General features: G+C 47.4%; 1 protein-coding gene across 3 annotated transcripts; it reads left to right on the top strand.

The window, feature by feature from the left end:
- Window positions 1-243: 243 nt before the first annotated feature.
- Window positions 244-26,127, top strand: CHST13 (carbohydrate sulfotransferase 13). Of its 3 annotated transcripts, XM_032340690.1 has the most exons (4): window positions 559-597; window positions 17,938-18,019; window positions 19,734-19,813; window positions 24,785-26,127. In XM_032340690.1, exons 3-4 carry the CDS (start codon window positions 19,793-19,795, stop codon window positions 25,628-25,630), a joined length of 867 nt encoding a protein of 288 aa, XP_032196581.1. In that variant the 5' UTR covers window positions 559-597; window positions 17,938-18,019; window positions 19,734-19,792; the 3' UTR covers window positions 25,631-26,127. The 3 variants fall into 3 exon arrangements, with proteins under 3 accessions (XP_032196492.1, XP_032196581.1, XP_032196649.1); XM_032340601.1 differs by lacking the exon at window positions 17,938-18,019 and having other exon boundaries at window positions 244-597; XM_032340758.1 differs by lacking the exons at window positions 559-597; window positions 17,938-18,019 and adding an exon at window positions 18,865-19,002.
- Window positions 26,128-27,793: the final 1,666 nt, after the last annotated feature.

Below are 27,793 nucleotides of genomic sequence, written 5' to 3'. Positions count from 1 at the left end.
GGGTTATGTACAGAGGGCTTTTCCCCATACCAGCCCTTAGCCCCCTGGCATGCGAGGCCGCGAAAACACACCGAGGACACAGGCCTCTTCCGACCCACCCACCGATCTGCCACTTTGATGGCAAGGCTTCTTGGTCTCGGGTGGAGGATGGTACCCCAGGGCAAACTGAAGGGGGCGGAGCCTCACCAGCGAAAGACTCTTTCCACCGGGTCTCCACCCTTTGCGCCCTGGACCAATGCCCCACTTGATGGGGTGTGTGGCGTGGAGGACGAACGAGAGAGGGTCGCCACCCGCCGTCGCGCACCTCCGCAGTCCCCAGCGGTCTGCCGCCGCACCACCCTGCCCCCCGCAAGCAGGGCCCTCGCACCCCCGTGCCGTGCCTTGGTACGCGCCGCTGGGCGGGCGGGACCCGGCGGGGCGGGTCCCGGGGCGGGTCCCGGGCCGGGCACTGTTGCCCTTGCCTGGCAGGGCGGACTGCAGCCCCGCCGGCCCTGCACAGCATGGGGAGGCGCTGCTGGCCGCGGCGCGCCTTGGCCGCCGCGTGTCTGGGTGCCGCGCTCCTACTCCTGGGCGCCGCGCCCCGCGCCCTGAGCCCGGGTGAGTGCCCGTCGGGCCCCTACACTGGGGGCACCTGCCGTGTCCTCCCGGTCTTGGGGGAGGGCGGGCGAAGTGGGGGGTGGCGAGGAGGGGGTGAGTGGGTGCAGAAAGGCACTAGGCGCCCCCGCCCATGGCCCAGCTCCCCGAAAGGGTGTTGGGCCCCTGGGGAGTCGGTCTCTCAACGACCAAGAGACGTGATCCTTTGGGGCCTCATAGCCTGTGCGCAGGGACCGGGGTCAGTTGTGGGTGGCCGAGGGCATTGGGCCAGGAACACAGCCTCATTTACCTTGCCCCAACACCCCTTGGCGCCCCGAAGTCGCTTGGCATAAGCTTGGGTGGGTTGGAGAAGCTTGGCGCTACCTGGTCCTGAAGGTGGTCCCTCTGTGCCACAGTCACCGCTGCCTGGAGCACCCTGCTCCGCCCCCAAGTCCGCAGGGGTAAGGACTTGGGGCTCCTCCGCACACATTGCATGGTCTAGTTGGAGTAACTGAGGCAGCTTGTCATGAGTCCGCAGTGCAAAGTAGCTGCTTTGGGTCAGGTGTGCGCTGAGTCTTACTTCACTTTGTCTCCTCCCCACTTAAAAGTGGGAAACTAGGGGCGCCTGGGTGGCTCAGTGGGTTAAGCCGCTGCCTTCGGCTCAGGTCATGATCTCAGGGTCCTGGGATGGAGTCCCACATCAGCCTCTCTGCTCAGCAGGGAGCCTGCTTCTCTCTCTCTCTCTCTCTCTCTCTCTCTCTCTGCCTGCCTCTCCGTCTACTTGTGATCTCTCTCTGTCAAATAAATAAAATCTTAAAAAAAAAAAAAAGTGGGAAACTAAGGCCAGAGAGAGTGAGGGACAGGTGTGGATGGCTAACCCACAGGCTACACAGTCTGCCTGGGGGCTGAGATGCCTAGTCAGCAATGTGTTCCCGTCTCTGGGGCTGTTTGCCTTTCCTGGGTGTGAGTGTGTTGGGGTAGGGAGCAGGGACGGGTGGGTAGGGGGTCAGTCTCTACTCCCCGCCCCTACCCTGTGTGGGCTGTGAGAATCCTCAGAGCCCCATCTTTGGTGACTCCCAGACAGGGTCCCAGGAAGTAGATAACCACGCCCCCCAGGGTAGGCAGGGACTGTGGGCCATGGGATCAAGGGGGCCCAAAAGATGAGACTGAGGAATCTATTTTGGGGGGACACTCACACCCCCCCCCCGGCTGGGTCTAGATTAGTGAATAAAGGTCATTCCACAGCCTTACTTGCTGGATGACCTAGTCCCTCTCCTCCCAGGTCCTCAGTACTCCCATCTATCACATGGAGTGCTCAAGTTCTTCCTTATGGGGCTTCTGGGGAGATGAAGTTAAAGGAGTTAGGGAGACAGCACACAGAAAGTGGCTGGTCATGTTTAGGACTCATGATTAGGGTCAGCTGTCATGATTAGGTGTAATATTGTGCTCCCTTCATCTCCTGGGGTGAGGGGCTTCCTTCTCCTTTCCCTCAAACCCCCATGCCTACCTCCGGGCTGGAGGCCAGGGTATAGCTGGGGTCCAGGTGAGCACCCCTTGGAGAGTCCTCCCTAGTGTTCACCCAGTCACCCTGCTACTCGCACTGTTTCCCCCATGTCTGGCCTCAGCCACCCAGATCTGGAGCCCTCTCCAAGCCCGTGGAAGGAAGCTCTGGACAGTTTCTACCACCACCCCCTTTCTGTGAGCAGGCTGGCCATCTGAGAGTGGTGCTCCAGATTCGCAGCAGGTGCTCCTGTGTCCTAGCTGAGCAGCGTGTCCCCTAGCACCGTGTGGGCTGTGATCCCAGGGTCTGTGACCGTAGAACAGTTTCTGTCCACCCAGTCATTCAGGGACAAATGTTTACTCAGGGCCTGGACTCCCAGCCCCCAGAGCTCAGCCCCCGGGGTGGGGTGTGAGAGAGAGAAAAGGCCAGAGCGTGCGGGTCCTGGTATGGGGGTGTGTCTCAGGGGTATCTACAAAGGAGTAGGTACAATTCAGTAGGCATCTGCGTGTCTGTATCTCTGGGGTTGTATGGGTCTCCCCTCCTGGGACATATCTCTTCTGCTACCTCCTCTACCCAGGTTTGAGAAAAGAGAAATGAGCCAAGGCACTGGTCACTCTCTGCGCTTTGTTCCTTCTCCTTCTAACCCTATCCTGCAAGACCCAGGAGAGCAGGAGCTAGAGAGAGGGACTTATGAACCCCACCCCCGGTCTTTGCTTGGGACATGTGCCCACTGGGCTTCCCTGTTATTTGAACACCTTGACACCTTGGCCGTGACAAAAGAAGGTTAATCAAACCAACCTACCCAACCACCCCTGCTGTCCGCCCCCCCCCAACCCCAGCCATAAGCTAAACCCCCTGAGCTCAGAAGCCAGTGAGGGTGTGCTAATGTTGAGCCCACAGGCACCAGGCAGATGCCAAGGGCGGACTGCTGGGTGGAAAGGTCTTCTGCCAAGCAGCTGGAGGTGGATCCTTCTGTCCAGGGACTCTGAAAATGGCCTCAGTAGGATCCTCGGCATCTCTGAGCATGTCCCTGAAGCTGTGTTCCAAGTTGGAAGGGGTTGAAGGCAGGGTGGGGAGCGGGGTGGGGAAGGAGTGAGTCTCTGGCCTGGGGATAGGGCTCCAAGGCACAGGGAGAGTGTCAGCACCTTACTCCAGGCAGGCAGGTCTGGTGCGGTCCCCTCCTTCTCCAAAGCAGAAGGTGTTGCCACACATTGGACAGGGGACCCCTGAGAGGCTGCCACTATAGGCCTGGAGCCCATTTACTAGAGGAGAAGTCTGGAGAAGTCTGAGCCCTGGTACCCCCTCAGCCCCCAGGATTCTACCAATGCTGATCTAGTGCCCAGTCACAGGGTCCTGGGGAATGAGGAAGATGCTGGGGGCAAGGTGGGACAGCTGCCCAGGATGCCACTGCCCTCAACACCCACCCTCACACCAGGGTCCCAGGGGCACCTCCACTGTCCCCTCTTGTCCCCTTCTACCCCTTGCTTCCTCTGTGTCCCTGCCTGGACGTAGCGATGTAACTCTGTCGACCACATATTTGCTGGGCACATGCTCCTGCGAGGTGCCTTTCTAGGGCTGGGAGCCAAACTTATTAATACCCCTGCCTGTGCAGACCTTACATTTTTTATATTAAAAATCCAAATTGCCAGTTTGCATCCTCTGTCCCCAGAGGCACCCACAGGGAGAGTCTCCATGCACCCCCTTAAATCTCCTACCTCTGGTTCACAGCGGTGGCACGGGGAGGGTCTGGACCCACTTTCTAGGTTTGCAGGAGTGGAGCATCTTCCTTGATGTTGGGAGGAGACTCTCTGTCCACTTCCGGGAGACCTGGGGTTGGGGGCAGGGAAGGGAGAGTAGCAAAGAGGTTGAGGTGGGGGGGTGCTTATTCCCAGTGGAGCCCGTCCCTTCCTTCCAGGCTGGACTGCAGCCTTCCTTTCTTCCGGCCACAGCTCTTCTCTTGGGGTCCAGTGCTCCCTGTCTGCGGTCCAAGGCTGATGTGTGCTCACAGAGTTCTTCTCCCCTACCATCCTTCCCGTAAAGTCTCCAGATGGGGAAGGACTCAGGAAGCTCAGGTGGGGACCTTGGCTCTCCCTCCTCCTCCCTCTCCATGCCCTTCCTTCTCTGGCACCACAGCACCTGGGGACTCAGGCCACAGAGACAACTGTACAGACTAAATACAGGGTCTCTGATAGGGTGCCCCTGCAGCGAGGCAACATAGTAGTCCCAGAGGCAGCCATTGCTTTTAATGAAAAAACGGTATTTTGGTTCTACACAGAATAAATGCAGAAATGCCCAATGAGTACTGGGGAGTCAGGGAGCTGGGGTGCCAGGGCTCAGGTGGGTCAGTGAGGCTTGGAGCTGAGGACCTAGCAGCAGCCCCTCAGTGCAAAAGCCAGGGATCTCTGCGGGGTAGCCAAAGGAGGCTAGAGCAGGCATCTTGCCCTCTACACCACCCCCACCCGCCTGGTGCCCCATGTCCCCTGCCTCTCACTGAGCCCCCTGCAGGACCCCATCCCATAGACTCTCCCTCCTCTCCCTTGCACAGCGGGGCCCCAGTCCGGGACTCTGTATGCTCCTTTCTCAGTCATGGCTCTTCGGCCCTCAATGGCAAGTGAGGAACCAGAGACTGGGAGCCACCCAGAGGATAGTGTCTCAGTGCAGACATCTCAACTCCTGCCCACTTAAGCCAGATGTGGCTGCCTTCAAGAATGGGTGGATCCAGGGGCTGAAACCATGTCTCCAGCTCTGGGTTTGGCTTTTCTCTATGGTTGCCTCACTTTTAGCTCCCTCAGTCCAAAGGGAGGGCTCTTTTACTGACAATGCCAGGCAGAGTCTCAAGGATGTGTCATATTGGCCAGAATTGGGTCACCTGGTGTCGACCTCTGAGCCAATTGCTGTGGCAGAAGGGGATGGAATGCTCTGATTGGGTAGGCCTGGTCACATGTCTATCCCAACTGCTGTGGGAGAAGGATGCTTATCAGAAACATGTGGATGGAAGGTAAGCAGGTTCCTTCCTAGAGGGAAATCAAGTGGGCTAACCAAAGGAGGGGAGTGGCTGCTGGCAGCCAAATAAATAGATGCTCACCAAGCTGCTGTCCGTTCTCAGAGACGGCTAGAGTGCCTAGGGCTCAGAGGCACCTGTCAGGCCTCTGGAGAGTGCCATGAGAAAAGGCTAGCTTGCAAGACCGATGGCCCACTAGAGTAAGCATTAGTAATCCCATTTTGCAGAGAAAGAGACTAAGATCAGGAGCAGGGAAGTAACTTGCTCAAGGTCACTCAGCTAGGAGGTGTGGGGGATAGGATTTAAATCCTAGTCTAAATCCCTAACCTTTATGCTTCCCACTCTGCAAGGCAGGAATATCTGGGTTGGACTTTGAAGCCTGCATAGGAGTTCACCAGGTGGGAAAATGAGGAAGGGGAATTTTGGGCAGAGAGAATGGGACAGACAAAAGCATGGAGGAGGGAAAAGTCCCGGTGTGCTAAGAGCTGTGCTGTGGGTGGAGCTCTGGGTTCATGAGAAGAGGGGGTGGGGTGGAAGCCAGAAAGGTACTATAAATTGGGTGTTAATGGGTGGCCTTGAATGGCATATTAGGAAATGAGGTACTCTCCCTATGGCCATAAGCGGCTATCAGTCTTTAAGTAAATATTCACTGACCTTAGGTGAGCTGCAGGGGTTACAAGAATTACAAGAAATCAAGACAGTCCCCATACAAAGCTGACCTTCTGAAGAGGCAGCCAGAAATAACCTCATTATTTCAGTGGTAATAAGTGCCATGAATAAATTAAAAGGAGAAATGGAAAGATCCTGGTGTGGAGTGCGGCTCATTGGAGAGACCCTCTTTCCAGAGACTTCAGATTTGAAATTTGAACATGAAGTGTTTACTCTAAAGTATAAGGGCTCTTGGAGGAGCATCCCAGCCAAGGAACAGTGCAATGGTCCTGAGGTGGGAGCTCACCTAATGTATTCATTGCTTGGTAGAAAGACCAGTGTGGCTGGAGCTGGGGGTAAGTGGAAGGTGGGAGGTACACCAGGAGGGCCTCTGGGAAGGAACAGGAATTTATTGTTAACAAGTAGGAAGCCATGTGGGTTTTAAAATAACCAAGGTAGGAGGAAGAGAAATAAGAAGCTGAATGAGGAGACTCTAGTGATTGTCCTGGACATAGCCAAAGGGGCTTGCTGCCCTGAGCTGACTACAGTGAAGGGTTTGGGGGACAGGGATGGTTCCTGATCATTCTGAAGGCAGAGGTGATGAGATTATACCCAAGATCATCTGGACAGATCAGAGGTTCCATTCCAGGTGGTTTATGGAGTTCAAAATATTGAGTCTGAATTTTAAATACAAGTGAAGAGATCTCTACTTTTCTTTGGGGGGTGGGGGGATGTAGGATTGTTTTTTTTTTATTTTTGAAGGTCTTGTTAATGTGTTCCTCCACGGGCCTGATTACCAGAGGGAATGTCCCTGACCCAGAGACATGCAGGTCAGCCCTGAAGTCCCAGGTCACCCAGGGGACTGAATGGGCTGGGGAAACCCTCCCTCCTACTCCCCCAGCAATGTCCCCAGGGCCTGTCGGTGCTGTTTGGGCCTGGCTGTCCCTGCCTGTCTGGTCTTGCAACACTATGCGCAGCTAGAACTTATTAACCAGAAACCACATGTTGTAATCTTTGCTCACTGGACTGGGAATCACCAAACAGTATCTTCCCCCCAAAAGAGTGAAGTTTCAAGTCACCCACAGAATGACTTGCACCCTGCCCGGCTCCAAGGGGCAGCCAAAGCCTTTCCTTAGGGGTGGGTGTGCAAAGGGCCATGTACTGGGTTTCTGCTTTCCGTTTTCCTGTGTGGTGGCTCAGCCACTTACCTGTAGGTTTTGTGAGGATGGACCAGGCTGTGCACTGGGCAGAATGGGTGCCCAAGAGATATGCCCTCTGATGCGTACATGTGCTCTGGTCTGGGGTGAGATCCTATTCCTGGGCTTTACTTGCTCTGAGGCCTCAGGCATGTTTCTTTTCCTCTTTGAACCTCAGTTTCCCTATCTGTCAAACGCAGATAATAATAGTTTCTACCTGATAGGAGTAAGTGTGTCAATGTCTGCAAAGCGCCGAGCACAGTGCCAGTTGCTGGCTGAGCCCAGGGCTGTGCCCCAGCTGCCTCTTCCCTGGCTCCCTGACCCTGCTGAAACACTGCCTCTTTTGCCAGCTGCCATGCTCTCTTAGGGGCTTCCTGCCCACACGCAGTGGGCCCTGCAGGGTGTTGGGTTGGTCTTCCCACTGGTCTCCTAGACTGGGACTGTGGTCTGCTCATGAGGCTGGTGCTGCCTGGTTTCCATGGCCTGGAGCCCTCTGGGCATGGGAACTGGGCTTTCCCAGACTGTGGGCAGCTCACCCCACATCGCTTCCTCCCCTTCAGCCCCAGCTGGTTCGCTTTGAGCTGTTCTACTACTATGATCTCCCTGTTTCTCCTTCTGCCAGCCTCTGTCCCCATCACTGTGTGTAGCTCTGTCTCTTTCTCTGTCTGCGTCTTTGGCACTCCCTAGTCCCTCCCACCTCCCTTCCACCACCCTCTCCCTGCACCCAGCCCCTTCCATAACCTTCTCTATTTTTGTTTCCTTTTTCAAAGAAGAACCCCATAGAACCCCATTGTGGTTTTGCCTGTGGCTGCCCTGGGCGGGCCCAGGCTCCTCCCTGGCTGTGAGACTGGGCCTGCTGCCTGGCTCTCCCTGGCTTGTCTGCTCATTGGTGCCCTTGGCAGGGAGCCTGGGACCTGAAGCCTCATGGAGGGGCTGCAGGGTGGAAGACACAAGCCAAGAGAGGCTAGGGGCAACCAGAGTGGAGGTTGGGGAATGCCTCTTTGGGGCCACCCTGCCCTCAGAGCCAAACCGCCAGCTTCCCAGAGTGGAGGGCTGGCTCCAGGGATCTTCAAGACAATCCCCTTCTGACCCTCCTAGACCCATCTGTCCCCTTCCATGGCCACCCTGCCCATCCCACTAGACTGTAGGTTCTTCTGATCTGTGTGGTGGGAAGGGTGGAGTGGGTGGTGTGGCCCAGCCCTGTAATCACTAGCCATAGTTACTCTATAAATAGGGCCTCCCTCTTGTGCCTGTTCCCTCTGACCCTCCACCCACCAGCCCCTGAGGTCTGGTATGGGATCCATTTTCCTGCAGGCTGTAGCCTGAGCAGGAAATGAGAGTCCCCATACAAGGGCTGGTGTTTCTGAAGGCTGGCTGCCTCCCTCCAAGTTGGGGGTGGTGGTGCTTGAGGCTGCCAGAGGCATTGCCAGGAGTCCCTAGACAGTAGGCTTCAGATGCACACAGAAGGTTCTGGAAGCCAAGGCGAGGCCAATCCATCTGTCGCTTATTCATTCCTTTGACCAGCCTCTGCCAGGCCTGGCTCTAATACAGTGGTTCTAGAAGTGCAATCCTGGGCCAACAGCATGAGCATGACCTGGGAGCTGTTAGAAATGCAGATTCTTGGGCCCCACTCCAGCCCTACCGGGCTAGAACCTCTGCGCGTGGGGCCAGGTAATTATGTTTTCATCCACGCATGCCAAAATCTGAGAACCACTACTCATGGTCAGTTTGCCAACACTTAACCAAATTTTCAGCTTATCAAATTTTCCAGGTTTATTTCTTCGTCAAAAACACATCTTAAAGAAAATGCCTGAATCTTTTTGATGAATATATTCTTGGCAGCATTTTGAAGACTCTTCATTTTGTTGAAAGCCAAGGTTCATGGATATGTTCATCCATCTTATGAATATATTCTCTTCCCATATGATCCTGAATTCTTGAAGATATTCTTGTGAATAAGCCATAGTCTTATGAACTCAGGAATATATTATGCTAGCCATTGACTGAATTTGTAAGCTAGACTTACATAAAATGTCCTTGCATATATTCTTTTTTTATGACCAGTATTTTTATTTATTTTCATTGAGATCTAATTCTCATTCCATAAAATTTCACTTTTTTAAAGTACACAATTCAGTGGTATTCACTGTCTGTAAAAGTTGTGCAATATGACTTCTATATAATTCCAGAATATTAGCCATTAGCAGTCACTCCCCACTTTCCCAGGGACTCTGCTGCTGTGTCCCTCAGCCTTGGGCAACCATTAGATTCTGTCTCTATGGATTTGCCCATTTTGGCTGTTTCATGTAAATGGCATCAAACAATATGTGGACTTTTGAGTTTGGTTTCTCTCACTGAATAATGTTACGAGGTCTAGCCATGTCAGGTACATGTCATGTACATGTCAGTACAACCTGGGTCAGTACTCCTTTCCTTCTTATGAGTGAATAGGTATACACATACCACAGTATTTAACCCTTCATCTGCTGATGGATATTTAAGGCTTTGGTTATTAAATATAATGCCAAGGGAAACATATGTGCATAAGTTTTTGTGTGAACGTGTTTTCAGTTCTCCTGGGTGTGTACCTAGGAGTGGAGTTGCTGGGGCATAGGCTAATTTTATGCTTAACTTTTTTTCCCCCAATTTTTGTTATTATAGTGAAATACATGTCAGATAAATTTTGCTGTCTTCATCGTTTTTGTATGGTTCAGTGATATCAACACGTTCACAGTGTTTTGTGACCATCCTCTCCAGAGATCTTTTTGTCTGGTAGATCTGAAACTCTGCACTTATTAAGTGACTCCCTGTTCTGCCCTCCGCAACACGAACACCATCCCCTGCTTTATAACTCATTGGTTTTTACTACTCCGGGTACTCTGCAAGTGGAATCACTCATAACTGGTCCTTTTGTGACTGGCTTCTTTCACTCAGCATAATCTCCTCAGGGCTCACCCATGTTGTAGCCTATGTCAGAGTTTCCTTTCCTTCCCAGGCTGACTAATACCCACTGTATGAATGGACCCCATTTTGCTTATCCATTCATCTCTTGATGGCCTCTCGGGTTGCTAACACGTTTTAGCTATTGTGAACAATACTGCTGTGAACATGGGTGTGCACGTATCTCTTAGACATCCTGCTTTTTCAGCTCCTTTGGGTATATACCCAGAAGTGGAATTTCTGGGTCATATGGTAACTCCACATTTAATTGCCTGAGGGGCCTCCATGCTATTTTCCTAGAAGCTGCCCCTTGTTATCTCCCCACCAACAGTGTACAGGGTTCCAATTTCTCCACATCGACAACACTTGTTTTCTCTCTCTTTTTTTATAGTAGCCATAATAATGGGTGTGAGGTGGTATCTCCTTATCATTTTGATTTACATTTACCCAATGATTAGTGAAATTGACCATCTTTTTATGTGCTTCTTGGTCATATGTATATCCTCTTTGGAGAAATGCTATTCAAGTCCTTTGCCCTTTTTAAAAATTTGTTGTTGTTGTTGAATTTTAGGAGCTCTCTATATATCCCTTATCAGATACATAATTTATAAATATTTTCTCCTATTCTTTGCATTGTCTTTGGGTGCACACATTTTTTAAAATTTAATTTATTTTAATTCAATTAATTCACATATACTGTATTATTAGTTTCAGAGGTAGAATTCAGTGATTCACCAGGTGTGTATAACACCCAGTGCTCATTACATTATGTGTCCTTTTAATGTCCATCACCCAGTTACTCCATCCCCCTACTCACCTCCCCTCCAGCAACCCTCAGTTTGTTTCCTAGAGTTAAGAGTGTCTTATGGTTTGTCTCCCTCTCTGATTCCATCTTACTTTATTTTCCCCTCCTTTCCCCTATGATCCTCTGTTTTGTTTCTTAAATTCCACATATGAGTAAAATCATATAATTGTCTTTCTTTGATTGACTTATTTCGCTTAGCATAATACCTTCTAGTTCCATCCACATCATTGTAAATGGCAAGATTTCATTCTTTTTGATGGCTGAGTAATAGTCCATTGTATATAATATACATATAATATCACATTTATATATATATATATCAAATACAAATATATATATGTGTGTGTATATATATGTGTGTGTGTGTATATATATATATATATATCACTTTCTTTATCCATTCATAGGTCAATGGATATCTGGGCTCTTCCTGTAGTTTTGGCTGCTGTGGACATTGCTGCTATAAACATTGGGGTGCAGGTGCCGTTCGGATCACTACATTTATATTTTGGGGGCAAATACTCAGTAGTGCAATTGTTGGGTCATAGAGTAGCTCTCTTTTTAACTTCTTGAGGAGATTCCATGCTATGTTCCAGAGTGGCTACACCAGCTTGCATTCCCACCAACAGTGTAGGAGGGTTCCCCTTTCTCTGTATCCTCACCAACATCTGTCATTTCCTTTATTGCTAATTTAAGCCATTCTGACTAGTGTGAGGTGCTATCTGATTGTGGTTTTGATTTGTATTGTCCTGATGTCAAGTGATGTTGAGCATTTTTTCATGTGCCTGTTGGCCATTTGTATGTCTTCTTTGGAGAAATGTCTGTTTATGTCTTTTGCCCATTTCTTGACTGGATTATTTGTTTTTTGGGGGTTGAGTTTGATAAATTCTTTAGAGATATTGGATACTATGGGTGCACAAAGTTTTTAAATTTCCAGCAAGTCCATTTACCTATTTCTTCTTTTGCTACCTGGCCTTTGATCCTATCCAAGAAACTATTGCCAAATCCAATATTATGAAGCTATTGTCTTATGTTTTCTTGTTTTAGGTCTTATGTTTAGGTCTTTGACCCATTTTAACTTAAATTTTATATATTATGTGAGGTGAGGGTCTGACTTCATTCTTTTGCCTGTGAATATCCAGTTTTCCCAGCACCATTTGTTGAGAAGAGTGTCCTTTCCCCTTTGAATGGTTAAAATCACTTGACCATATATGTAAGTGTTTATTTCTGGGCTCTCTATTCTATTCTACTGATTTATATGTCTGTCCTTATACCACCCACTGTTTTGTTACTTATTATTATTATTTTTTTTTGCAGTTAGTTTTGAAATTAGGAAGCATGAGTCCTCCAGTTTTGTTCTTTTTCAAGTTATTTTTGGCTATTTGGGTTCCCATACAAATTTCAGGATGGGTTTTCTATCTCTGCAAAAAAACGTCATTGGAATTTTGACAGAGATTTCATTGAATCTCTAAGTTGTTTTGGGTAGTATTGACATTTTAGCAATATTAAGTTTTCTAATCCATGATCATGGGACATGTTTCCATTTCTTTGTGTCTTATTTCAGCAGTGTTTTGTAGTTTTCACTGTACAAGTCTTTCACCTCTTTGGTTAAGTAATTCCTAAATATTTTCTTCTTTTTTACATTATTGTAAATGGAATTGTTTTTGTGCTTTCTTTTTCATATTGTTCATTGTTTTTGTATGAAAATGCAATGGATTTTTGTATGTTAATATTGTATCCTGCTACTTTGGTGAACTCATTTATTAGTTCTAACAATTTTTGTGGGTGCAATCTTCAGGGATTTCTGCATCTAAGTACATATCATCTGCAAACAGAGATAATTTTATTACTTCCTTCTAGTTTAGATATCTTTTCTTTCTTTTTCTTGTCTAATTTCTCTGACTAGAGATTCCAGCATTATGTTGAATAGAAGTGGCAAAAATGGGCATCCTTGGGGCACCTGGGTGTCTCAGTGGGTTAAAGCCTCTGCCTTCAGCTCAGGTCATGATCTCAGGGTCCTAAGATTGAGCCCCGCATCGGGCTCTCTGCTCTGCAGGGAGCCTGCTTCCCCCTCTCTCTCTGCCTGCCTCTCTGCCTAGTTGTGATCTCTGTCTGTCAAATAAATAACTAACTAAATAAATCTTTTTAGAAAATGGGGATCCTTTCCTCATTCCTGATGTAGAGGAAAAACTTTGGTCTTTCACTACTAGGTATGATGTTCGCTGTGGGTTTTTCATATATGGTTTATATTGTGTTGTAGTACTTTCCTTATATTCCTTGTTTTTTTAATTTTTTTAATCATGAAAGTATGTTGAATTATGTCAAATGCTTTTTCTGTGTCAAGTGAGATAATCAACTAACTTGTTTTTCCCCCTTCATTCTCTTAATGTGATGTATTACGTGATTGGTGTTTGTATGTTGAACTATCCTTGCATTCTAAGAATAAATCCCATTTGGTTATAATGCATAATCTTTTTAATGTGCTGTTGAGTTACATTTTCTAGTATTTTTTTTTATTTTTTATTTTATTTTTTATTTTTATTTTTTTTATTTTTTTTTTATTTTTTTTTTTTTATTTTTTTTACATTTTCTAGTATTTTGTGGAGTGTTTTTGCATCAATATTCATAAGAGATATTAGTCTGTAGCTTTCATTTCTTGTAGTGCCTTTGTCTGGCTTCCCCCTCCCCAATCAGAGTTGTACTGGCCCCATAGAATGAGTTAGGAAGTGCTCCCTCTTCTTTGGTTTTTTGAAAAGTTTGAGAAGGACTTGTATTAGTTCTTTAAATGTTTGATTGACTACAGCAGTGAAGCCATCGTGTCCATGGATTTTTTTTTGTCTAGAAATTTTTGATTACTGATTTGATCTCCTTACTAGTTATAGGTTTTCTCAGATTTTCTAAATACCTATTTATTTAGTCTTAATACATTTTGTGTTTTTTAGAAATTTGTCTATTTCATCAAGGTTATCCAATTTTTTTTGGCATACAGTTGTTCATAGTACTCTTATTTTTTTTTTTATTTCTGTAGTCACTAGTAATGTCCCACTTTCATTTCTGATTTTAGTAAGCTGTATCTTCTTTTTTCTTGGTCCATCTAGCTGAAAGTTAGTCAACTTGTAGAACTTTCCAAAGAACCAATGTCTGGTTTTCTTGATTTTCCCTATTTTTCTATTCTCTATTTCATTTATCTCTGCTCTAATCTTTATTATTTCCTTCTTTCTTAAAGCTTTGGGTTTATTTTTTCTTTTTCTAGTTCCTTAAGTTGTAAAGTTAGATTGCTGATTTTAGATCTTTCTTTTATTTTTTGATGTAAGCATATATAGCTATAAATTTTCTCTTAAACACTTTTACTGCATCCCATAAGTTTGGTATATTGTTTTCATTTCTGTTTGTCTCCAAGTATTTTCTAATTTCCCTTGTGATTTCTTTGATCCACTGGTTTTTTAGAAGTGTGTTCTTTGATGTCTACAAATTTGTGGATTTTCCAGTTTTCCTTCTGTTACTGATTTCTGACTTCACCCTGCTGTGGTTAGAGAACATACTTTGTACGATATATGTCTTTAAAATCTATCATGACTTATTTTGTGGCCTAACCTATAGACTATCCTGGGAAATGTTCCATATGCATTAGAGAAGAATGTGTATGCTGTTGTTATTTGATAGAGTGTTTTGCATATGTCCATTAGATCTAGTTGGTTTACTGTGATACATAAGTCCCCTGTCTCCCTCCTCATCTTCTCTCTGGTTACTTAATTAATTATTATGAGTGGTATATTAAAATCTCCCACCTATTATTTCTCCCTCCTATTCTGTTATTTCTCCCTCCTGTTTCTCCCTTCTATTTCTGCTATTTCTCCCTCCTATTCTGTTAATTTTTGTTTCATATACTTCGATGGCCTACCATTAGGTAAGTAAATGTTTGTAATTGTTTTCTCTTCTTGCTGTATTGAAACTTTTATTTATATATAAAGTCCTTCTTTGTCTCCTGTAAACTTTTGATTCAAAGTCTATTTTGTCTGGTATGAATATAGTCACATTTACTCTATTTTGTTATTATTTGCTTGGAGTATCTTTTTCCATCCTTTCACTTTCAACCAGTTTGGATCCCAAGTGAGTCTCTTGTAGACAGCATATAGAGTTGGGTCAGATATTTTTATCCATTCTGCCAATTTCTTCATTCTAACCACAGAGTTTAATCCATTGACATTTAAATTAATGATAAAGAGGAACATCTGTCATTTTGATTTGTCTTCTCTATGCTTACAGTTTTTTTATTCCTCATTTACTATTATACTGTCTACTTTTGTGCCTAGTCAATTTATTTTTTGTAGTAAAATGTTTAAATTATTTTCTCATTTCTTTTGTGGATACCATGGAGATTACACTGAATATACTAAAATTATACACTGTATTTTGAATTTATACAAGTTTCTTCATTTGAATTCGCCATACTTTTCCTGTTTCCTTGTATGACTTCTAATTTCTTTGTTGAACACTGAACATCTGAATCAAAATGTAGCTCTGGAAATCAGATTCTCTTTCTCAGTGATTGCTGTTTTTAATTTCTGTTTTTGTTTTTCTGATTGTTGTAGACTGTGCTGAGGTTCAGCCCAAGGTATAAATTTAAGGACTTCTTAGGTCTTTTCTGAGCTCTTTCTGGGCATTCAGTCAGTTTCTATTTTTCCCCACCTATGCGGTTCTTTTGAATGTTTTAGTCTGTAATATCTGGCTCCAAAAAGGGGAAAAGAGAAAAATGAAAGGTGGGGGAAAGTAAACCAGCTCTTCAAAGTAAACCAGACTTCTCCTGGAAGTCACTTTATGTGGAGGGGGAGGGGGTTGCAACAATGTGGGGAGGTACAATTAATCAAAGCACAGATCTCTGATATTTGGAGAACAGGTCTCTTTTGCCCACTCTGGCTCTTTAGTGCTGTATGTCAACTGCTCCAAGAACACATGCACAGCTGCATACCATGTGGTGGGGGTGGGAGATGGGTAGTTGCCCTGTGCTAAGAGCTGAAACTGACTGAAATTTACCACCATTTACCACATAAGCCTTCCTCTGGAAGTTGAAAGCCTTCAAAGGACTCCAGAATTCCAGTTCTCTCTGATGTATCAGATAGATTCTGCTAGTACAATTGTTGCCTAGGTGGAGGGACAGATTCTTGGTCTGTCATCTTTCCAAAATCATCTAGGCTTAGCTTTTTTTTTTATTTTAAATTTTTTATTTACTCATTTGAGAGTAAGACAGAAAGAGCACAAGCAGGGGTAGTGGGAGACTCCCTGCTGAGCTAGGAGCCCCACATGGGACTCCATCCCAGGACCTAGAGACCATGACCCAAGCTGAAGGCAGACACTTAACCATCTGAGCCACCCAGGTGCCACTAGGCTTAGCATTTTTTTTTTAAGTTTTTTCTTCTTTTTTTTGACAGAGAGATCACAAGTAGGTATAGAGGCAGGCAGAGAGAGAGAGGGAAGCAGGTGCCCTGCTGAGCAGAGAGCCGTATGCGGGGCTCGATCCCAGGCCCCTGAGATCATGACCTGAGCTGAAGGTAGAGGCCTAACGCACTGAGCCACTCAGGTGCCCCTCTAGGCTTAGCTTTTAAGGAATTGCCAAACTGTTTTCTGTGGCAAAATATCTCTATTTTTACGTTCCCACCATCAAAGTATAAGGGCTCCAATTTTTCCACATTCTAACCAACACTTGTTTTTGTCTTTTTCTATTATAGCCATCTTGGTGGGTGAGAAGTTGTGTCTTAAGGAGGTTTCCTAACAGCTAGAGATGTTGAGCATCTTTTTATCCATTATCGGCAATTTGTATATTACTGGAGAAATGTCCATTCATATCCTTTGCCTACTTGAAAAGTTGGGTTATGTCTTTTATCATTTGGTCATAGACACTCTTTATATATTCTGGATACTAGTCCTTTATCAGTTATATCATTTGAAAATAATTTCTCCAAGTTGGCGGGTGGTCTTTTCACCCTCTTGATGGTGTCCTTGGAAACAGAAAAGTTTTTGATGTTGTTATAGTCAAGTTTATCTATTTTTTCTTTTGTTGTTTGTGCTTTTGATGCAATATCTATGAAATCACTGCCAATTCAGAGATCATGGAAATATATGTCTATGTTTTCATTATGAGCCTTATATTTTTATCTCTTACATTTACGCCTATGATCCATTTTGAGTTAGTTTTTGTATATGGTTTGAGGTAACGGTACAATTTCATTCTTTTACATATGGATATCCAGTTTTCTCAGCAAAGTTTATCATAAAGACTATTTTTTCTCTATTGAATTGTCTTGGCACCCAATAAAAAAGATCCTTAGATCTTAAATGTAAATGTTTGTTTCTGAATTGTGAATTCTATTTCATCCGTCAGTATCTCTCCTATCCCAGCACCACATAGTCTTAATTACTGTAGCTTCATAGTAAGTAGGTGAAATTAGGAAGTGTGAGATATCCAAGTTTGTTCCTTTTCAAGATTATTTTGTATATTCTAAATCCCTTGAATTGTCACATTAAGTTAAGGATCAGCTGTCAGTTGTCAACAACTGTAAATCTGCAAAAAAAGACAGCTAGGGGGACGCCTGGGTGGCTCACTGGGTTAAAGCCTCTGCCTTCGGCTCAGGTCATGATCCCAGTGTCTTGGGATCGAGCCCTGCATCAGGCTCTCTGCCCAACGGGGAGCCTGCTTCCTCCTCTCTCTCTGCCTGCCTCTCTGCCTACTTGTGATCTCTGTCTGTCAAATAAATAAAATCTTAAAAAAAAAAACAAAACAAAGACAGCTAGGGTTTTTAATAGCAATAGTATTAGTAATCTGGGGAGGACTGCCACCTTCATGACATTAAGTCTCCCAATCCATGAACATGGGATATTTTTCCATTCATTCAGGTCTTCAATTTCTTTCAGTGATGTCTTGTAGTTGTCAGTGATAAGTCTTGTACTTCATTTGTTAAATTTAATCCTTAATATTTTATTCTTTTTAACTATTATAAGAGGAGATTTTTTGTAATTTCGATTTCAAATATATCATTACTAGTATTTAGAAATACAATTGACTATTGAATATTGATCTTTTATTCTACAACCTTGCTGAACTCATTTATTAGCTCTTAGCTCTAATAGTTGATGGATTCTATGTATTATAGAATATATACATATATATTATGGTGGATTCTATATAATCTATGTATATTCATGTTATCTACAAATAGACATAATTTTACTTTTTCTGTTCCAATCTGGATGCCTTTTCTTTCTTTTTCTTTCCCAGTTACCCTGGCTAGAACTTCTAGTACATTGTTGAAAAGAAGTGGTAAAAGTGGGCATCCCTTGTTTTGTTCCTGATCTTAGAGGTAAAACATCTGGTTTTTCACCATAAAATATGTTTTTCCTAGATGGCCTTTATCAATTTGAAGAAGTTCCCTTCAAGTTCTAGTTTGTTTAGTGTTTTTATTATGAAGGGTATTGAATATTGTACTGTACTTTTCCTGCATGTATTGATAATTATGTGGGTTTTTTCTTTTACTCTATTAATATGGTAGTGTATTACCTTGATTGATTTTTGTATGTTGAATCACTCTTTCACTCCTGGGGTATATATTGCTTGGTTATATATAACCATTTCATATGTTGATGAGTTCAGTCTGCAGTCTGCAGTATTTTTTTTTATGTTCATAAGAGATACTAATCTGTCATTTTCTTTTCTTGTGATATCTATGTCTGGTTTTGATATCAGGGTAATACTGGGCTCATATAATGAGTTAGGAGGTATTTTACACCCCCAATTCTGTTTTGTTTTTTTGAGAGGGGTAAAGAGTTTGGAAGAGATTGGTTTTAATTCTTCTTTAAATACTTGGTAAAATTCACTAGTGAATCATCTGATTCTGGGCTTCTCTCTCTTTTTTTTTTTACATTACTACTTCAGTGTATGTATACATATTATCATACATTACATTATTATATATATTATTTTACACTGCATTATTATACATATTATTATACAGTACATTATTACACATATACATTATACATAAAATGGTTTTATGTCATTGGGATTTTCTGTTTCTTTCTGAGTCAATTTCAGGAATCCTCATCTTTTTAGGAATTGTTCATGCCTTTCTCATTTCTGTAAGATTCAATTCTAATGGTTTCTCTTTCATTCCTGTTTTTAGTAATTTGAGACTTCGTTCTTCTTTGTTGGTCTGTCTACCTGAAGGTTTGCCAGTTTTGGTGATCTTTTTGAAGACTGCATTATACTATAGAAAAATGTGATCAAGAAGCAGAAGATCATGAGCCTATGCTTACCTAAATCAACTACATTATGTTAATGGAATACGTAGGAAGATATTCCTTAAAATGCCTTTAGAGTAAAAGAATAAATTTAGTAAGCAGAGTTTTTGGTAATTTTAGGAAGATTGAAGAGTGCAGCAGCGAGACAGACAGATTGTATCCCTGCACACTGTCTTCCAATCTGGGAGACAGTGAAACCTGCATTTACCACCAAGTGACATACACATTGGCCAAGGAATTACAGGCTGCTGTAGGAGTCCATGGAGGTCATGTGACCTGGTGGGCTGTCACTGGAGAACCTGCAGCTTGGCTGTGCTACCTCTATTGCTACCCAGCTCTTTCTGGCTGCCCACACCCAGGATCTCAGGAGGCTGCAATGCCAGCCATCTTGGTGAGCCCCTTAGGGCCCCATGGATATGGGGCTGATAGGCGTGGGGCATGAAATGAAGGCAGATGGAGATGGGTAAGTTTGGGTGGCCAGGTCTTTACCAGTGGGCTGTGGGCTGAGTTCCACCTTTCTTCTCATCCCTGCCTACCTGGTGTCCTCCAGCTCTGAAGGCGGGGGGCGACATGGGGCAGGAACAACACCAAGTATCCTGCCCTGGTGGATTAGGGGGCCTATCAGTGGCCCACACCCCATCAAGCTTCCTGGAGGCAGGTGAGACACAACAGGGAAACTGAGTCCCAGAGGTAGATCAAATGTGCCTAAGGGAGTTGGCCAAGTCCTCCAAGGGCTACAGCCAGCCCAACTGATGTCTCTTTCTTTATGCCCCATAGCATTTGAAAACAGCTTGGGCTCTGGCTGGCTTGGTGGGAAGAGGAGGAGTCCCCTGCAGATGCTTTATGACTTGGACCAGGTAAGTGGACAGACCCCTATCCAGTGATGCCTTCCTCTACCTCCAGCCACAGGAAACTGAGAACTGAGTTTCCAGTGTAGACCTTCCATCTTGGGATTAGAGCCCACAGTTGGACTTAAAGAGGCTTCCTCTGCAAGTCAAGGCCCTGTGCAGAGAGGAAAATGCCTGTGACAAGGGCAAATCTTAGGACAAGCTGAGACCTGGTCTCCCCCCCACCCACCCACCTACCCTCCTACCCATCCACCATCCACCCAACAACAGGCTGAAGTCACACTGTGCCGGGTACTCTGCCATGTGTTGAGGATATAAAAGAATAAAGGACCTTCGGGAAGTTGATAGTCTAGTGGGGAGACAGGAATTAGGTGACCCCCCCCCCCAGATCTTAATACCTGCTGTGATAGGGAAACATGCAGGGAGCCCTTGCCTTCTTGCTGTTCTCAGGCACTGGGACCAGGAGGCTTGCTGTCTCAGGCATTCCACTTCTGCTGTGAACCATGCATAGCCCAAACACACACACAGACCCCACTGAGAGCCACAGGCCCCTGGCTCACACACATATCAGCAGGCACGAGGAGAGGCACCCATTCAGACAGCATGTATAGAGCACCTACTATATGCAGGCTGTGCTCAGGATGCTGCTGATCCAGTGGCAAGCAGGTCAGCTGGGTCCCTGACCTGTGTAGCTGACCTTCTCAGGTGAGGAAGACATCATCCTATCATTGCCATCTGCACTAACCTGTGGCTGATTTGCATCTAAAGGGGCAGTACAAGGTGCAGCAGGAGATTACTGGGAGGGTCCTAGTTTAGATCAGGTGGAGAGATCCTCTCCAAGTAAGGGATGTTGGAGCTGAGACTTGCTGGGAAGGAGTTAAGATGCAAAGAGTAAGGGGGGCTGCATGCCTGGCGGTGGACAGATGACAGAAGAGGATGTGAGGCAAGCCAGGAGTGGGCAGCAGTTTGGCAGGGCCTGGCAGGTGGGACAAGGGCCACAGGGAAGTCAGGTTTCGAGCTGGGAAGAATGATCAGACAGGTTGGGTAGGTAGTTGTACACTGAATCCCAGAGGGCTGAGCCAAGGGGGTCTGTGGAACTTCTCTGACCCACGCCCTTGGATTGCAGTTATGGAGGCCTTGGTTCAGAGAGGGTAACAGGCTTGCCCTGGGCCACACAGCAGGCTGAGGGCAGGCCAGGCTCTCAGCAGGATCCTGGTTCCACTAGTTCCATAGGCTTCTGAGGGGTAGATGGGGCTGGCTCAGCCCCCTCACAGCCTGAGTTCCCACTGATTGTTGGGTGTCAAGGCCCTGGGAGCTTAGCACCTTGCAGCTGGAGAAAAAAAGAGTAATAAAAATAATCTGGCCAACAACGGCTAACTGTGTACCAGAGAGTCTAGTTCAATGAACTTACTTAGTCCTCATGGCAACCCTATAAAGTGGGGCTGTTGGTATCCCTGTTTACAGATGAGGAAATTGAGGCACAGGGAGGCCAAGGGTACAGAGAAGGCCACAGAGCTCATAAGGATTAGAGCCAGGCTAAGAATCCAGGCAGCCAAGTCCAGTCAGGCAGGGAGAGATGAGGATTGTAGCTGCAGGGTTTGTTCCTGTACTGGTGGGCATAGCCCAGCTTCTGAGTCCTAAGGGACCTGCATTTGGAGTCCCAACTCCCCTACTTGAGAGAGCTATAGGCAACTTATTTCTTCTATGCCTCAGTTTTTTTCATTTGTATGGAGATAGTACTAACTGTCTTGGTATTTATGGGGCTCCAAGCAACAGAAAAGCTGACTTTAAGCCATTAGGACAGTCAGTGTTTACTTCCCAAGATGCTCAGAAATCAGCAGCCCTTGGTACAGCAGCAGGATGTTGCCCAATATCACCCTCTGAATGTTGACATATGGTGTATCTTGTTGCTTCACAACTCCAAGATGACTGCCAGGGCTCCAGACATCTCACACGATGGTACCCCAAGCAGAAAGGGAGGGGCTGAGGCAAAGATTTTTTTCCTTCAGGAGCCCTCTCTTTTTGTACTGAAGGTAAGTCTTTCCTGGGAGACTAGCAGACATCCCTGTACATCTCCTTGGCCCAAACCAAGCCACATGCCCACCCCTGGACCCATAGCTTTCATGAAGTTGTGTGAGGCTGCTATGACTGGTTCTTCCCCAAGGCTCTGCACATGACCGTAAGTGGGGTCTGTTGGCAAGGAAGGAGGGTGACTGACAGTTGGGTAGATGGCCAACTCTCCCTGTGACAAGAAATATGTGGGGATGTCTGGAAGCTGAAAGCAGACCTTGGCTGTGGGGCCACTAGATACAGCCTTCTCCTGGCACCCATGTAGAGCCAGGCTTTTGAGGCCAGTCCTGTGAGTTTGCCTTAGAGGGAAGGGAATCCTCCTAGTTCTCTCACTCCCCTCACTGCTCTGAGGTTGGCAGCCAGCGCTCAGTGAGATTTTAAAAAAGGAAGATAAGCACATGATAGGGCATCCAACCCTTCAAAAGAGTGCATCCAGTGAAGGGTAACTTCCCTTCCCACCCTGGCCCTGGTTACCCCTGCAGGTGACCAGTTCATTCCCTGTGTGCCTTTCCAGGCATGTGTGTAGTGTCCAATGCTGTCAGGTGCTTAGATACTTTTCCAGCATCATACCTACATGTATATATGTCCTCTTTTTTTTCTGCTTCATGTTCAGATTGAGACAAATTCAAACACATACAGAAGTAAAATGTACAACGAACCCCCACATTCCCATAACCCAGTTTAAACAGTGATCAAATCTTGTCCAATCCTGTTTCATCCAGACCCCTCTCCCTCCCTTCCTACCTGGGCTTATTTGGAAGCAAATCCCAGCCTTGTTCATTACATGACAATTTCAATATACATCTAAAGGAGAGGCTCCCAGGGCACCTGGGTGGCTCAGTCAGTTAAGTGTCCAACTCATGATTTTGGCTCAGATCATGATCTTGGGGTTATGAGATGGAGCTGTGCATTGGGCTCTGATCTCAGCAGGGCACTGCTTGGGATTCTCTCTCTCTCTCTCCCTCTGCCCCTCCCCACCATGCTCACTCTCTCTTCCCCCCTATTCTCTCTCTCTCTTTCTCTGAAATAAATAAGTCTTTAAAAAAAATTAAAATATGAGAGGCTCCCTACAACCTATCCTTTCTGAAACATTTTTTTTCTTTCTTTCCTCACCCTTTGTAAATTGAAAGTGTGACACGTCAACTCTTGTTCTGTACTTCAGCTTTTATCACTAGCAGGATCTTGGATTTCTGCAGGATACTTTTAAAGGCATGAGAAGCTCAAGTGAGCACCGCCTCACACACAGACAAATTCTTCCCCTTCCCACCCAGCAACAGCAGATACTCTTACGTGGGCATTGGACCAAGTGTCCCACCATTTCAGGTGCTGCTTTGTCCTTCCCTGAAATGGAAACATAAGGCTTTTTTTCATAACTGGGATATAATTCACATACCACAAAATTCACTCTTTTAAAGTGTACACTTCAGTAGTGTGTAGTGCACTTACAAGGCCACATAGCCATTACCACTCTCTAACTACAGAACACTTTCATCATCCGCAAAAAGAAACCCAGCACCCATTAGCAGTCCCTCCCCCTCCCTTCCCACCTGCCCCTGACAACTACCAGTCTACTTTCTGTCTCTATGGATCTATTCTGGACATTTCATGTAAGTAGAATCCATCATACAACATGTGGCCTTTTGTGTCTGGCTTCTTACACTTGGCAGGCATAATCTTTTTCTTAGGGTGCATCAGAACTTCATACCTTCTATGGCTGGGTAATATTCCCTTTTATGGACAGACCACATACTATGTATCCAGTCATCATTGGATGACTGTCCACCTGGACATTTGAGTTGTTTCCACCTTTTGGCTATTATGAATAAGGTTGCTGTGAACATTTATGTACAAGTCTTGGCCTGACATATGTTTCTAGTTATCTTGGGCATATACCTAGATGGGTCATCTGTTTGTTTTGTTTTTTGAGAAGCTACCAAACTGCTTTCCACAACAGCTGTATCATTCTACATTCTCACCAGCAATGAATGAAGGTCCCATTTTCCCATGTCCTCCACAATGTTTTTTTTATTATTATTATTATATCTTGAAGGTTTTTAAGGCAATTTTGAGAAATTAAAAACACTTTTCCTAAGAAGTCTTGGATGAAAATCAGGAAGAGGAGGGGCGGTGGGGTCTTGGAAGTGGAAACCCTGTTTGGTGCAGAAAGGACTTGAAGGAAAGGAGTCACCATTCTGTAGCTTGGATCTTAGCACCGCTGAGACAGGCTGGGAGGGGCTGGCCCAGGTATACTAATACCACCTAACTTATAGAGTTGTAAAGTGCACGTGAAGTGCCTGGCATACAGTAGGTGCTAGATAAATAGTGGATGTTAGTATTTCACAGAAGAGAGACAGGCTTCAGAGAGGGCAAGTTTCCTGCCCAGCTACTGAGGTTAGAATTTGTTGGTGGGGGGGAAAAATCAAGATCCAAAGGAACATAACAATTCCTAAATACAGAATTCGCTAATTTTATTATTGAACTAAAAAGTATCTCAGTAGCTTACAGGTGGCTGCATTTCTCAACTCTTTATGTGGAGTTAACACTGTTCTTATACATGATCTCGCTTTTAGTAAACAGTGAGCATATATTCAATTTGTGCCCATGCTCACCATTCTGATGACTTATTAATCAGGCTTACTCTGACACCAGCATATGCATTACCAGGACCCCCTTGGTCCTGAGTGTCCAACCCTATTTGTCACATTCTTCCATCTGCCTCAGTGAGGTTAGAGTCACACACACACACCCCAATTCTGGTCTACGGCAGATCCCTGGGTCCCAAATCACAATGATGGGTGGCAGTGCCAGGGTTCAAATCCCCTGTTCCTTCTCCACGAGCTGGTGGGCGCAGGGCCTGCAGCAATGACCCCACCTTCACTCCCCTCCCCCCACTTCCGCTGTCGTTCACAGGGCCCGCGCTCCGCCTTGGCCGAAGTGCACCGCCAGCGGCGGGACCTGCTGCGCCGCACCTGCAGTCGCCATACGCGCCGGCAGCGCCTGCTGGGGCCCGAGGACCTGCGGCACGTGCTGGTGGACGACGCGCATGGCCTGCTCTACTGCTATGTGCCCAAGGTGGCCTGCACCAACTGGAAGCGCGTGCTGCTGGCGCTGAGCGGCCGCGCCCGAGGCGACCCGCTTGCAATCCCCGCGCACGAGGCGCACGCGCCGGGCCGCCTGCCCTCACTGGCCGACTTCAGCCCCGCGGAGATCAACCGGCGGCTGCGCGCCTACCTGGCCGTCCTCTTCGTGCGCGAGCCCTTCGAGCGCCTGGCGTCGGCCTATCGCAACAAGTTCGCGCGGCCCTACAGCGCGGCCTTCCAGCAGCGCTATGGCACGCGCATTGTGCGGCGCCTAAGGCCGCGTGCGCACCCCGACGCGCTGGCGCGCGGCCACGACGTGCGCTTCGCTGAGTTCCTGGCCTACCTGCTGGACCCGCGCACGCGCCGCGAGGAGCCCTTCAACGAGCACTGGGAGCGCGCGCACGCCCTCTGCCACCCGTGCCGCCTGCGCTACGATGTGGTGGGCAAGTTCGAGACGCTGGCGGAGGACTCGGCCTTCGTGCTGGGCCTGGTGGGCGCATCCGGCCTGCGCTTCCCGGCGCCCCCGCCCCGGGCCAAGGGGGCTGCCGCCCGCGACCTGGCCGAGCGCCTCTTCCGGGACATCAGCCCCTTCTACCAGCGGCGCCTCTTCGACCTCTACAGGATGGACTTCTTGCTCTTCAACTACTCTGCCCCTTCCTACCTGCGGCTGCACTAGGCCGTGGAGCCTCTACGGGGTCCGTCACACCAACCGATGCCCCGGGGTCTCGGGTGGGGCCGGACAGTGTGCGTGCTGGGGCTGCCTGCCCGGACTCAACTCTGAGCACCACGGCCCCCCGCGTTTCCCTGCTTGGCCGGCCCTCTGGGGCCTCCATCCCACCTGGCCAGGTTTGGGTGCCGCCCACCTCAGACGGCTGTACACCCGTCCCTGCCGGTCACTTGATGCTTGCTTCCTCTAACTGCGCCATTTGGCAGGCACTCCTCCAGACCCCTGGGTGGGGAAGCATTGAATTACTAGTATTTTTTTAACTTGTGAGAGACCATTTTGGCAGGGGCCGGGGGGGTGGGGTGGTGGTCAGCTTTGACCCCAGACCTGTTTGTGGTGCAACAGAGCAGAATGCTGGTTCAGTGCCATCTGCGGCCTCGCCTGGCCCCTGCCCTGGCACCGGACAGCTGTAGCCCAGGAGGAAAGCCTTGTGTCTTTGGGTTCAGGCTCTGGCCCTGGCCATCCTGGTCAGTGGGCATGGCCCTGGAGCCCACCCTGAGCTGCCTTCCACTCTGCCTGTCATGGAGCGGTGCTGCCTCCCCCCGTGGCTGGCCCCACCTTTGATCTCCATCTGGCCAGATCCTAAGTCTTCCGTGTGTGCCCATAGAGCCCAGAGTGCCCTATGGTGGCAGGTGTTAGAGGACCTTGGTGAGCTGGGGAGCCCATGTTTTTGAAATGTTTTGTTTTGTTTACTTCTGACATTTTGGAGTTTCTCTGCTTTGTTTTGCCATTTGCTCTGCTACTGAAGGTGTTGGATCTTGGGCATCTCAACAAACCTCCACGCCTCAGTTTTCCTTTGCTGCCAAAGGGCACAAGAATGCCGGCTGGTTGCAAAGATCAGATAAGAGAGGTGGAGAGTCTGGCTTTCCTTCACAGCAGCCCACATAGGTGAAGGGCTCTATGGGGGGGTGGGGTAAGGGGCGGGTGCACCATGACAAGGGGTGCTAAATTCTGGCTGGAGGTGCAGTGGTGAAAACTCTGGGGGGGTGGGCAGTGGGAATCTGACCTTTCATTCTGCCTGGGCTAAAGATAAAAGCCGAAACCAGCTCAGTGGAACCCCGGCCTCGGGCTGCCTCCCACCCTTCTGTGGGTGTGTGGGTGTGGCAGTGAGGATACCCCCTTGTGGCTTTGGGAAGACAGCCAGCCATGGGAGTCCCCTAGGAAGGACTGAATGTCCCCTTAGTGACTGTTTGGATATGTGGTGTCCTTTCTCAGTTTCCCTGAATGTAAATCAAAATGCCAGAACTTTGGGAAGACCAGGGCAGGATATACCTGAGGCTTTGAGAAACAGAAATCAGAGCACAGCTGAGGAAGGGCAGCTTGGCAGGGCAGAGGCCAAACCTGTGCTGTGGTGCCCCCACACCCTGTGGTGAGAGCCCACGAGCCTGGTTACAGGACCCTACTGGCCTGCGAGGGCCAGGCTGGCCAGGGACTGGCAGGTCAGTCCCATTCATGTCTGGGCCTTTGCTGATGTAGTTACCCCTGCCTGCAATGGATGCTTTCCCTTTCCAGTTCTAGGGCTCCTCCTTCTCAGAAGCCTGCGGAGGCCTTCACGGACGCTGTGTCCATGAGGTCTGCCAGCAAGGGTCAGTGATGGCCGACACCTGTGGACCTGGGAAGGGGCTGCCCCAGGGCTCCCCATAAAGACTCACCCTGCTGGAGAGCGGTGGAAAGCCCAGGAGCCTGAAACAGCACCAGGATGAGGGGGGAGGAGCCAGGCCTGTGACACACCTGGAGGCTTGTTCCCATGTTCCCTTGTATGCCATACCCACAGTGTGTCACGTGCCACCTCACAGTCAGTTGTTCCACACACTTCCATGACACACATCTTTGTTCCAAGCTCCCTCAGTGCCCACGCAGCCTTTGATGCGACCTGTTTGCTGAAGTTATTACCCATCCAGTGCCCGCCCCCCCAGGTCGTCACCATTAGAAGTCACCCTCTGGTTCTGCAATCACAGCACCTGCTGTCATGTCCTTCAGCGCCTCCTGCGTCCTGAAGCTTGTCACATTTACACACACTCCCTCATACTGCACACCCCCCATTGATGGCACTTGATGTCACGCCCTCTGTTGTGAGTATGGGGGCCACACGCCAGGCCCTGGGGCTGAAGGCGC

The sequence above is a fragment of the Mustela erminea genome, chromosome 1 (genome assembly GCF_009829155.1).
Source record: "Mustela erminea isolate mMusErm1 chromosome 1, mMusErm1.Pri, whole genome shotgun sequence".
Lineage (NCBI taxonomy): Eukaryota > Metazoa > Chordata > Mammalia > Carnivora > Mustelidae > Mustela > Mustela erminea.
This window is presented reverse-complemented; position numbering and strand designations above follow the sequence as displayed.

Excerpts from the sequence above, each read along its gene's own strand:
- CHST13 (XM_032340601.1), top strand. The coding sequence starts at position 501 with ATGGGGAGGCGCTGCTGGCCGCGGCGCGCCTTGGCCGCCGCGTGTCTG. Across the intron at positions 598-19,733 it reads GCCCCGCGCCCTGAGCCCGG|CATTTGAAAACAGCTTGGGC; the intron begins GTGAGTGCCCGT and ends TATGCCCCATAG. Across the intron at positions 19,814-24,784 it reads TGCTTTATGACTTGGACCAG|GGCCCGCGCTCCGCCTTGGC; the intron begins GTAAGTGGACAG and ends TGTCGTTCACAG.